This window comes from Etheostoma spectabile, chromosome 20, assembly GCF_008692095.1.
Source record: "Etheostoma spectabile isolate EspeVRDwgs_2016 chromosome 20, UIUC_Espe_1.0, whole genome shotgun sequence".
In the NCBI taxonomy this organism is placed as follows: domain Eukaryota; kingdom Metazoa; phylum Chordata; class Actinopteri; order Perciformes; family Percidae; genus Etheostoma; species Etheostoma spectabile.
In genome coordinates this window covers 9798253-9809809 of record NC_045752.1, presented here as the reverse complement: position 1 = coordinate 9809809, position 11557 = coordinate 9798253, and the positions used below count along the sequence as shown (strand labels likewise).

The 11557-nt window shown below is 43.1% G+C and overlaps 2 protein-coding genes across 5 annotated transcripts in view; both read left to right on the top strand.

Moving 5' to 3' along the window:
* The window catches only part of zfyve28 (zinc finger, FYVE domain containing 28), a 23026-nt gene extending 15821 nt beyond the window's left edge, over nt 1-7205 (top strand). The window contains exons 3-15 of one of the 4 annotated variants that reach the window (XM_032500592.1): nt 114-193; nt 575-712; nt 909-1111; nt 1266-1355; nt 1501-1590; nt 1682-1783; nt 1890-3413; nt 3642-3737; nt 4181-4344; nt 4436-4552; nt 4883-4987; nt 5113-5216; nt 5323-7205. In XM_032500592.1, coding sequence (XP_032356483.1) covers nt 114-193; nt 575-712; nt 909-1111; nt 1266-1355; nt 1501-1590; nt 1682-1783; nt 1890-3413; nt 3642-3737; nt 4181-4344; nt 4436-4552; nt 4883-4987; nt 5113-5216; nt 5323-5454 — 2945 coding nt within the window. In that variant the 3' untranslated portion in view covers nt 5455-7205. The remainder of the gene's footprint in view (nt 1-113; nt 194-574; nt 713-908; nt 1112-1265; nt 1356-1500; nt 1591-1681; nt 1784-1889; nt 3414-3641; nt 3738-4180; nt 4345-4435; nt 4553-4882; nt 4988-5112; nt 5217-5322) is intronic. The other 3 variants (XM_032500590.1, XM_032500589.1, XM_032500593.1) reach the window with 3 other exon arrangements.
* Nucleotides 7206-8395: 1190 nt separating this feature from the next.
* LOC116670113 (fibroblast growth factor receptor-like 1) overlaps nt 8396-11557 on the top strand; it is a 28803-nt gene continuing 25641 nt past the window's right edge. The window contains exons 1-2 of the mRNA XM_032500438.1: nt 8396-8724; nt 9468-9563. Coding sequence (XP_032356329.1) covers nt 9479-9563 — 85 coding nt within the window. The 5' untranslated portion in view covers nt 8396-8724; nt 9468-9478. The remainder of the gene's footprint in view (nt 8725-9467; nt 9564-11557) is intronic.

The following is an 11557-nucleotide window of genomic DNA, read 5'->3' as shown; positions in this document are numbered from 1 at the left end:
CACACACACACACACACACACACACACACACACACACACACACACAGCACATGGCCATAAAGGAATCAGTGGTTAAGCTCTCCTTCTCAAAGCTTTTTAATCTTTCTCCTCAGGGCCAGCAGAGAAAGACGCAGTGCTGTGCCTGACAAGATTACAGTGCACAGTGCAGCTGCGGTTGAGTGAAAGGCTCATTGTAAGTCATTGTTATGGCTGTTGTACATGCCAGCGGCACATAAGCTCTTGATTAGCTCTTGCTGTGTGTGACACTGCATTTTCACTGCTGGAATTATGGGCTTCAGTTTTGTGTTTTTATTGAAGGAGAATGTAACTGCAAGGGCCATAATGGTCTCATGTACTCAAATTGTCTCTTATTCACTTCCTAAGCAATGGTCTTTAAACGCTGCAATACAATGGCCTTCTTGAAAGAGAGGTCTGGATTATTAACCAACATTAGCCACTCAAAGTAAACACAGAGAAAATAGTTTTTACAGGAACAGATTTTCACTCACTTATGTTTATCCCTCCAAGTAGTTTGTTAAATTTTGTTTTCTGTCACTCTTGTGCTCATTTGCAGGACAACGTGTTGAACATTGTCAATCAGATAATGGATGAATGTATTCCCAACGACCGGGCCAACAGAGACTTCTGTGTCAAGTTCCCTGAGGAGATTCGCCATGACAACTTGGCAGGGCAGCTGTGGTTTGGGGCTGAGGTAGTGTATTCCCTCCAGCATCAGTCCAGAAGAAAACAACCGTGCACATTTCCTACACAAGTGCTTACAAATATTGAATTATTTCTTTTTTACAAACATTGTTTTTTTGTCATTTGTTTTTTTTTGTAAACGTTATTTTTTCCGTTTCATTTCTGTATAAGGCAAAATTGTTTATGATCTACGTGTTCCTGTGCAGTGTTTGGCCGCCGGCTCCATCATCATGAACAGGGAGATAGAGAGTATAGCAATGAGGCCCCTGGCTAAGGACCTTACACACAGCCTGGAGGAGGTACGCAACGTCACCAGAGACCAGGCCCTGAGAGACCTCAACATGTACACGGACCGCATGAAGGACGCATTGCGACATTTCGACAGTCTTTTTGCTGAGTTTGAGCTCAGGTAAATGAAAGGCCAGAAATTATTGGCAATTATAGCAATGGGATTAATCCGCATCCATCATTGTCTCAAGGATTCTTAGATGCAAGTTTGCCAAAATCATTTAACAAAGCTGTGAATGTCATTACTTTCCACTTTCTTTTTCTTCCATTGCCAGTTATGTGTCAGCCATGGTGCCTGTGAAGTCTCCCAAAGAATACTATGTACAGCAGGAGGTGATTGTGCTCTTCTGTGAGACTGTGGAGAGGTGAGTTTACTGAGGAACATTTTATGCAAATGAAGCCTATAGAGCACTGCTGACTTTATCTGGAATTTACTAGAATCTAAAATATATCTGGAGATAATGTGGTTACGTCTTTTATTGTGTGTTTTTCCCTGTTCTGTCGTCCCAGGGCCCTAAAGCTAGGCTATCTAACACAAGACATGATCGATGACTATGAACCCGCGCTGATGTTTACAATTCCCAGACTAGCCATTGTGTGGTAAGTGTTGCCTGTCCTTTCCATTCTTCCACCCACTTCCTTGTTCTCTACTCTCTCCTGCTTTCTTATCGAATTTTAAACATATTTTTAGTGGGCTGGTTGTGTATTCAGAGGGACCCCTCAATCTAGACCGAAAATCAGAGGACATGTCTGAGCTTTTCTGGCCTTTTCGCACTTTATTGATGAAAATCAGGTACAGTCCGTAAATAATGAACATTACAAAATCACAATCACAAATCTTTTTTAAGATTTTTTTTCCTCCATCACAATGTTAAAATAATCTTACGATGCTTTTTCAGAGACCTGCTGCAAACACTGACTGGGGAGGAGTTGATGACACTGGAAAGGAATCTGTGTATCTCTCAGGATGGGGAATTGTCCACAGACAGCTCACCACCCCCAGTTCAAGAGAATCCCTTACTTTGCAACCCCACTAATGACACCTCGAAGGAGGAGAGTGAGGGGGAGCAGGAGCTTCTGGCACCGTTTGTACATCCCAGCCAGGAGGAGGAGCTGGCAGAAGTAGAAAAGGGCTGGGAGGAGGTGGAAAACGAGAAGGGGAAGGAGGAGCAGGAGCAGGGCCTGCTGTGTGAGGAGGCAGAGGAGGCTGAGTTGGCTTGCTCCATGCAGTACGATGAGGAGGAACTTGAGCAGCTCAACATGATGGTGTATCGCGTGGGGGACGAGATGTCCACCCTTCTGTCGCCTCCCAGCCAGGGTCAGTCCCCAGCACACCATCCCCGCAGAGGAGACGCAGGAGGCTCCAGTGGGGCTTCCAGCACTGAGGCCTCTCCCCGCAGGCTCCTGGTGAGCCGGGGAAGGACAGGCATCTATGTAGAGGAGGAGGACAAGGTCTTCTTCATGGACGACCTGGACGCAGCAGGAGACAGCATCACCAGCATTTCAAGAGAGGCCTGTCATTGTATTGCCTCTCCTTCCAAAGCACCAGAGTCTGCTTGTCTCGTGCAGCGCAAACCAGGACCACAGCCAGACCCTACCAGGAACGGTTGGTACTCTGAAGCCCAGTCAGAGCAGCCATGCCCACAGCCACGCAGCCAGAACACACAATGTCCTAATGTAAAGCGCCCTCCTTGCACTTCCGCTCCTGGCTCTGAATCTCTGCCTTACACCAATGGGTGGGAGATGGGTTCGGAAGGGGCAGCGTCTGAAACGGCTGAGGTCATTGCCCACCGCATGGGTGGGATGAAGCTGTCTGCCACGGTCATCTTCAACCCTCGCTCCCCCAGCTTGACGGAGCTTGCAGTGGACAAGCTACTGCTGCCGCGGCCCGCTCCCTCTGAGATTGAGACCTGTGGCCCTCTGGTGGCCACTCACTGCCTGCTCAACTCTTGTGTCTGTTGTGGGAGCTGTGAGGATGGCCACGAGGATGCCATCGCCACAGAGACCACTGGACTTGGGTTAGGCCTCGCCCTGGGATTGGACAAACACTGTAAGACCGCAGCCCCCAGCACTGTCATTCAGTCTTCTGCTTGCCGGCTGCCCCCACGAGGTCATGAGCCTCACAGTAAGGGGGGGCTCACCCAGTTGACTCCTCCTTCTTCCCGCTGCTCAGCAGAGACCGTGGAAGAAGATTCAAACTTCCAACTCTGTGAGAAGTGCCTCGTCGTGGCTCCAGGGCATCAGGCTCAGGACTGTGGCTCCAGTGGCGAGGATGGACCCTCCCCGTGCAACCACCAACTAAGGAATGAAAAGAGACAGCAGGCCAGTGGAAGTCGACAGAGAGACAAGGAGACAGATAAGGACAAGCCAGGAACTAAAGACTTGATGCGGGACACCAAAGAGGACAGCAGGAGGAGCTCCAGGTGTGTCATTTTTTCTAAATCCTTTTTAATTTATTTGGGGGATGTATGAGCTCAACACAATCCATCAACAACAATATCTGTTTTAATTTAACCATATATTTTATCATAAACTTTGAATTATTTTGTTGCTTTCATCCATTGTCTCTCATTTTGTACATTATGCCTTCTGTACTTCTTTATTTTTCCTGTTTCTTTTTTCCCCTATTCATTTATTTGTTGTTTTGTTAGTTTTCAGAGCTCTCCCCTCAGCTCTGTGTCAGGTAGTGACTGTGAGAGTGTGTCAGTCACCACATGTAGTCTGTCAAGCAGTGCATACACTCCCAGGTAACTCATCACTCATGAAAGTGTGTGTCACTATAAAAACTGAGTCCTTGCATGATGGATAAAAAGGTAGCTTTGTTGATTTTCAGTCTTTATGTAGTCCTTTGTTCACATTCAGCAATCGATTGGAGTGTCAGTCACGCTTTCTCATATGAGCTACAGGTGACAGCATTAATTTGTCTCCTGGCTTAGACTGTAGATTTAATATATGTTGTAGTATGGTTTTTTTTATTTACATTCGGTACAGTATATTTAATGATAACAGCATATTCCTGGCAATTTGTGAATTATGTAGGGAATGGATTTGTTTCCTTTTATTTTATATGCATTATTCATACTTTTTAACCTAAAGATTGCAATTTATAATGGATGAAATATGAATTGAATATGTAATTTGTATTTTAAGAGTTTAACAATCTTGCCCCATCTATCATCACCCCCTCCAGCCCTGTCAGCAGTCTGACCCCCAGCTCAGGCATGTCAGAAGACCTGGACCATCAGGAGATCCAGCTGGCCCTGCAAAATGCCACGTCGGCCGCCAGGAACAAGATCCGTTCACGTTTCCACAGCAGTAGTGACCTCATCCACCGTCTCTTTGTTTGTATATCAGGTAAAAACTCTCACGTTGTTAGTCGCACTCCCTCCACCTCTTTTTTTTATCTCTCTTGCTGACATCCATTATGTGTTCTGCTGTGATGCAGGGGTTGCTGATCAGCTGCAGACCAACTATGCTAGTGACCTTCGCAGCATCCTCAAGACTCTGTTTGAAGTCATGGCAACCAAGTGTGAGGAGGGAGACAACGATAACCAGAAGAAAGGTGAGGAACATGTCTTTGATATACAATATATTACAGTACATTGTCCCTCAGTAATATAATACAGACTTCAAAACTGCCTAAAAATTGGTTATCTAAAAAATATCTTCAACCAAACTATGAGAAAGCAGAGTGTTTTTATTGGCCCAGAGACTGTAGTCAAACTTCATTGGCCCCTGATGCTTAAAATATATCTGCTTGTAAAGATTTAATATTTGCCTGTAAACCTTGTCTACACTATATTGTCTAACTGGTCCATAACTCTGTAGCAGGGCAAACACAAACAATAATCAATCACACGCCAGTTTTAATTTCTTCTTCTATGGTGTCCAGCAGGTCCTATTCTGCGTAGTGCCGTGCTGGAAGACTGTGCTCTCTGTCAGGAGACCATATCTTCATCAGAATTGGCAGCCAAAGCCCGGGACGGACAATTTGAAGGTCAGAAAATCCAAAAAACGGACCCACCCAGAGTTTAGTTGTAATGTTAGTTTGTTCCTTTTTTCTGCAGCAGGTGTACTGATGGTGACAGGCCTACTTTGTGTTAACGGTTTCTGTGTCTGTAGACCCACCAGACTGGGTCCCCGATGAAGCCTGTAACTCCTGCATTGCCTGCAAGGCTCCCTTCACTGTTATCCGCAGGAAGCATCACTGTAGAAGCTGTGGGAAGGTACAATCAGTCTATGCGTTTTCAGTTTAATGTGTATGTGATCAAACTGATGATTCATACATCCTGTGGATAGTAACTGATAACATCACATACTGTGTCATTTCAGATCTTCTGCTCTCGCTGCTCTTCCCATTCTGCTCCTTTGCCCCGGTATGGCCAGGTGAAGCCCGTCAGGGTTTGCACACACTGCTACATGTTTCATGTCACGCCCTTCTACAGCGACAAGGCCGGCATCTAACCCAAGATTTTCTCCAAAGGCACACAGTCTGCCACGACAAGCATATGCAACGGATAGATCCAGGGCTGTGTACAAAGCAAATACCACACTGCTCTGGTAAACCTAATGGTCATCATCGCACCTGCTAAGCAAGGCTTTAAGAGTGAGGCCATTACAGATGACCAAGCAGAGAGATGAGACACACACAGCTACAAGTGATAACTTGATCTGTTTATGTTGCTTTGGAGAGACTGGCAACCAAAGGGTTTGATTTCAGTGCCCAGCCAACACACAAAAATGATTCACAAATGCCTGTCTGACTATAGAGTTTCAAAAGAGACAGAGGATAAACAGGCAATAACAGATTTTGAACTGGCATTGTGCAACAGTTCTCTGTAGCAGTATGCAGCACAAAATCACAACAGGCCACCTTGTTTGTTTAGTTGGCTTTAGGTGTAAATGAAAGGACTTGTGACATATTTTCCTGCTTTAGCGAGCTTTCTACATTTGTGCCAGGGCTCCCATGGGACTTGTTTTACTCAAACGAATGTAAGTCATGATAACCATGTAAATAAGGATGATCCTGCTAATAGCTACACTACAATGTCTTCAGTAAACAGTTGTTATTTATATGGAAACTGGAAAGCAATCTTCACCACGCTACCAGTCCCAGTAAAGCAAAAATGAATTTATTTTGAGATTCTTTAATGTTTTAATGGCAATGAATGTGTAATTCTGTATCACTTTGTAAAAGGGTGTCTAGGTTCCAAGAAGTTTTTCTTGATGGCAATGGGCTGTGCCCACTGCCTATAAGTTGCACCATGGCATGTTTAGTTTTCTCTGGGGACTCCGCTGCACACTGAGATAAAAAGGGATTCCTTAGTCATCACTGTCAAGTCTTGAAGGCCCCCTAGTGGAGAGTTGACCTCTCTTCCTTAGTGTTATCATCACCATGTTGTGTACAATTTGTTCTGAATCAGAGGCCTTCTCAGGTGCTGGCCCACAGACTACAGGCCAATTATTGTCTATTGATTTCTCTTCCTCACACTCGTAAAATTGTGACTACTAACTGCAATGGCCCTGCACATTTTAGAGACAACACTTGGTTATTTAAATTGTAGTTACTGGCCATTTCTGAGGAGATAAGTTGTCCTGATTTGGGTTTAAACGAAATTATTTTCAGCTTTGGCTCCGGTGGTACTGTCGGATAGGAACAGATATTTTGTTCCCGGACTGACATTGTTTGCACCTGACTTCCTTTCTGCTCTTGAATCTTCTTCCATTGCAATGACCGCATACAAAGTGTCTTCCATACTCATAATATATCACAGTTTGTACTTTGTACATCTGAATTGTCTGAAGTGGCCAGTCGACAAATTTGGACCTTTAAACAATATTGATGAAATATTACATCACGTCCATTCTGCTCTGACGTAAAGCAGTTTCTCAGGCATTACATAATCCAAATCCCATACTAATCTTGGATCTTATTTTCATCAAAGAACATATAAACTCACTTTAAAAAGGTATGTTTTTTTCCTTTTATAAATAACAAGAATAATGTATGAAGCTATATCACTTTTATGTAAAATACAGTACAAGGAATCATGCAGTAATTAAAGGGTGGGAAATTCTATTATTGTTTCAGAGCTTGGTCTTATTTTGTAAAATTTCCATGATAAGAGCTGTGTAAAATATTCAACAAACAAACAATGTTATATAGTTTTAAATGCGATGTATATTGAAATAAATTACTTTTTCCTGTTTAAAAATGTGGACTGACAACATCTACTCTTTACTTTTACAGCAAAGCTTCATTTCATTTCTGCCTTGAAATGTGTCAGTATGTATATTGATATTGACTGACTGAATACTCTCCAAGATGCTCATTTACAACCTAAAGCTATTTGAATTGCTATTTGTCAATTTTTCCTGCCACTTGAGTATGCAGTGTGTGCCTACTTATCAAATGAGCAACATCCTGCTTAACTGAATTTCTGAGCTTTGTGGGGAGCTAGAGTGACACATTATTAGAGCTCCGGAGTTTTCCACATTGAAAAGGGAAACAGTTGTTAAATGCCCACTGTGGCTTTAGAGGGAGCTTTCCAAAGTGACCTTGTCTTCTCTTGGCTTGGTGGTGTGTCTTAACCAAACATGGAGAGTCAATGAAAACTATGCAATTGGTGGTGTAATGGGAAGTGTTGGATCCATCTTTTTTATGCTTGAGAAAAAAAAATCTAGAGAATAAAAGTCAGGATGTCTCAGCTTCTGCTGCTTTAATATTGAATGTTTTTGTTATCCATAGCTTGGAAAAAAATGCTATAGTAACTATAAATACAACAGTTACAGTACATCATACTGGACCATCACATGAAACCTTTCTTGTCAGAGACCCCAAAATTCAGTATTGAATTAGAGGCAAAACAGCAGTCTGACACATATGCTGCTAACATAATGAGTCAAACAGTTATTTCTTGTGCCTTCTCTGATTGATTGTAGGAACCGAGCTGTTCAGCACTGGGGCCACTAGGTGGCAGCACTTGTTCATTTCGTTGTATTAAAATGGCATTTGTCAGTCATACACAGTGCTGAGCCATATATCTTAATTTATTTTCCCTTCAGTATCGAAAATGTTGTATTCCAGACTTGGTTTCAGTATTAATTTACAACGTCTGAGAATAATACTTTAATAATAAGTTGGAGATGTGAGTCTGTGATGCCCAGCAGGAGATAACTGATTTAAAAGTTCTTTTAATCCCAAATACGAGAGTAGCATCTAATAACCTCCCTGACATAGCAACATGATTTAATTGTGCAGTGATCTTTGTGTACTATACTTCTATAATCTCTACAGCTGTCTTTTCTCTCTTTTCTTGTAAACCAAGCCGACAGCGGTGAGGAAGAGGTTTGTGAGGGTGAGAGATAAAGAGTTAAACGTGTCCGGCCTCTGCAGGCTGTGATTGGCCCGCAGCTGCAGCGCTGGGACGGACAACAAGTCTCCGCTCTATGCGCATTGTGGAAAAGTCACTTGATGGACGAAGCGGACTACACACAGGACAAAGTTTTTAAAATTAGCATATGAAACTTTTAATGTAATATTTGGCAGTATCCGGTTTTATTTCGCCTTTGAATCCGTTATTTTATCTTAGAGACAAGCGCGTTCTTGTCTGTTAGAGGTCGGTGAGAAGTCGACACTGTCACTTTTGATTCATGGACTCAACACGAACTTTACCTAAAAGCACTTATGTCAAGAGGCTGATACAACATTGACTTCATTCATTGACTATCCAGGTATGTTATCGACATATATATACTTGCATTTCCTCTATTTTGTTTTAAAATGTTTGCTATTTTTTTGTTTGCAGTCTTAGCTAACGTTACCAGGGCTACAACAAGTGAGCAGCATCAGTAATATTTTACTGTAAGCAAAGATAAACTCGCTAAAACAGACGTTTTCATGAACAGTTTGCTGTTCAAGACCTCGGTTAGCTATTGGAATACATAGCCGACAGATACATAGCTGTGATATTACATTTAACAGAACTTCTGAAACTTTACAAGGACCCTAAGTATGTGAACCTTAATGTAAAGGCCCAGACAGACCCCCAACCGGAGTGTCTGACTGTAGCTACTGAATAATCCCTCTCACACATTATGTGAAAATGCTAACGTATCCTGTATTCTCGTGGAATTTATATTGAGTTTGTTTTTTAATAGTGACATTAAACTTGCTTCTGTGGGTCCATTTTAGACCCCAAAATGTCCCAGGAGTCTAGTTTGGCAACCACTGAGGTTAACTTCACAAACAACTTTGTCCAGCTAGAAAAAGTATTTTAGTTTTAGTTATTGAGCTTCTATGAAAATAGTAGTAGTAGCAGTACGTATGTATGTCATAATGTTATTTAACACTGTATTTTAAAATCATTGTATGGGAAATTGGCTTAAACAACAAAGATTCTTTTCTAAATCCTCAGATGACCACATTGAGAATAATATGCATACACCCTATGTCACTGTGACCATTTGTCTTTCAGATTGAGGGGACATGAAGTTGTCTTTAGACAGTATGGGTGGCCTAAAGTTTGTGCTGTTCATCTTTGAGGCAGTTTTACTGACCGACTGTGCAAGAGGTAAGATCTGCTCCATTCATAGCTCATTATATCTCAAGTTGACTGGCTGGTTTCTTGTGCATGAAGAAAGTCTCAGTTGGCTCTTAATGTTTTTACGCTGCGAAGTATGAGACGGAAAACTAAGAACTAAAAAATCAGGGCCCAAAATCAACACAGGGCAGGGGAATGAGTGAGGGCAAGCCAACCCCTACCTCTAGTGTGTGTGTGTGTGTGTGTGTGTGTGTGTGTGTGTGTGTGTGTGTGTGTGTGGTTTGTGGTTTGTGGTTTGTGTGTGTGTGTGTGTCACATTCACTACAGCTAAACCAAACAAACATCATCCATCAGCTTCCCAGGGTGAAAGTACACAAGTCAGCTTAAGAGTCTAGCTCTCTGGCTGGCTAAGGGACTCTCTCACATCAGCCTGTGTACATGTATTATTATGCGTGCACACATGCATGTGTGTGTTCCTGACCGAAACACTGAGTGGCGAGTGGGAGACCTCAGTCTGACCACATTTCACTGCACTCTTCATTGTGCCAGTAGTATATATTTTTTTCTTTTTATAAAGACAACTCACAGTCAAGGCAATTTCTATGATTTCGTCGTCCATCACTGACTACTGAACCATGTCCGATGCGGTCCAGTGGCATGAGTCAAAGACTGAGGCAAAACTTGAAACTACACTTTAATGAGAGAAATCTGAAAGCCAGACACATTTCCCTGGAAGACCATGCACTGGCAAAGCAGGCAGGTTCTATAGCGCTCTGTTTCTGCTCCAGTTCAGCATGGAAGTAAATTCAAGAGGCGTCTGATAGGTACAATACTTGCATGTGGCTATCAGTGCTCAAGGTAGAGGAGGCAAGAGGGGGTTGGCGGCAGTTTAGAGGGGAGATTAGATCTGTGGGTCTGCAGACAATGCCTTATTCACAGCATGGCAGCCGTGCCTTCACGGCACGACCAAATTAAACAAGATGTGTAGGCTAAATAAGATTAGACAGGCAATTTTGCATGTTTACAGATTAACAGATGTCAGTGATTGACAATCCGATGGGATGGTAGAGAGTGAAGGTCCAATGGATATAACGGCAGACAAAAGGAAGGATTTACAGTCTGTTTTTCCTATTTTTTCTGAAAGTTGTTGCAGATGCACATACAACAGAAATGTAGCTGGCAGTGAGATGATTTTGAATGATGCTTGACAATCTGTAAAGAGTAAATATTCCACAGTTCTCCCAGCAGCAGTGATACAGTGAGTTCTGTCCAAATAGAACAGCTTGACTCTGACAACCTGTGAAATACATTCGGGGGGTTTTGACTCAAAACTTGCGCTGTTATTGTGCAGCCAAGACCAGAAAAGCTGTAAAACTCTAACTGTAAAATGTAACAATGTATGATGACATCTTTGACAAATGTAAATTAAATTATAAAGGACAGGCCCCCGTTGACTTTTGTGTAAAACAGTAAAAACACATTGGAAGTGTTACTTTACTGCTGTGCTGTTATTGAAACATTTAAAGCAACCTGCCAGAAGACAGTAAGTTTGGGTGAACGATTTTAAGCCTGTTGCTGTCAGTCATCGGGTGACATCTGACCCTGGACCCCGTGCCCACACACACATACACACACACACACACATGGACCCTCCCTCTCTCCACTGCTACACTTTGCGACTGGCCAAGCAAGAATTATTTCTTAAGACCCCCCTCAGAACCCCCTCACTTCTTCCGTCCAAGCGCCTTCTTTTCTCCCCCTTTGGTGCTTGTCCACCCCCAGCAGCCGGAGGAGGTGCTCCGTGATGTGTCCCAGTAGAGCCTCTAATGTGGTGACAGGCAAGGGGACCACTGGGCTCCACTAACTGAGGAATGCAGCAGCCTGGACATATGGATCTGCAGAAATGCACTCTGGGAGAAAGAGAGAGACACCAGGTGTCTCTCTTATGCACCAGGACTAGCTAACAATGAATGAACACACACACACACACACACACACACACACACATGCACACACACACACAC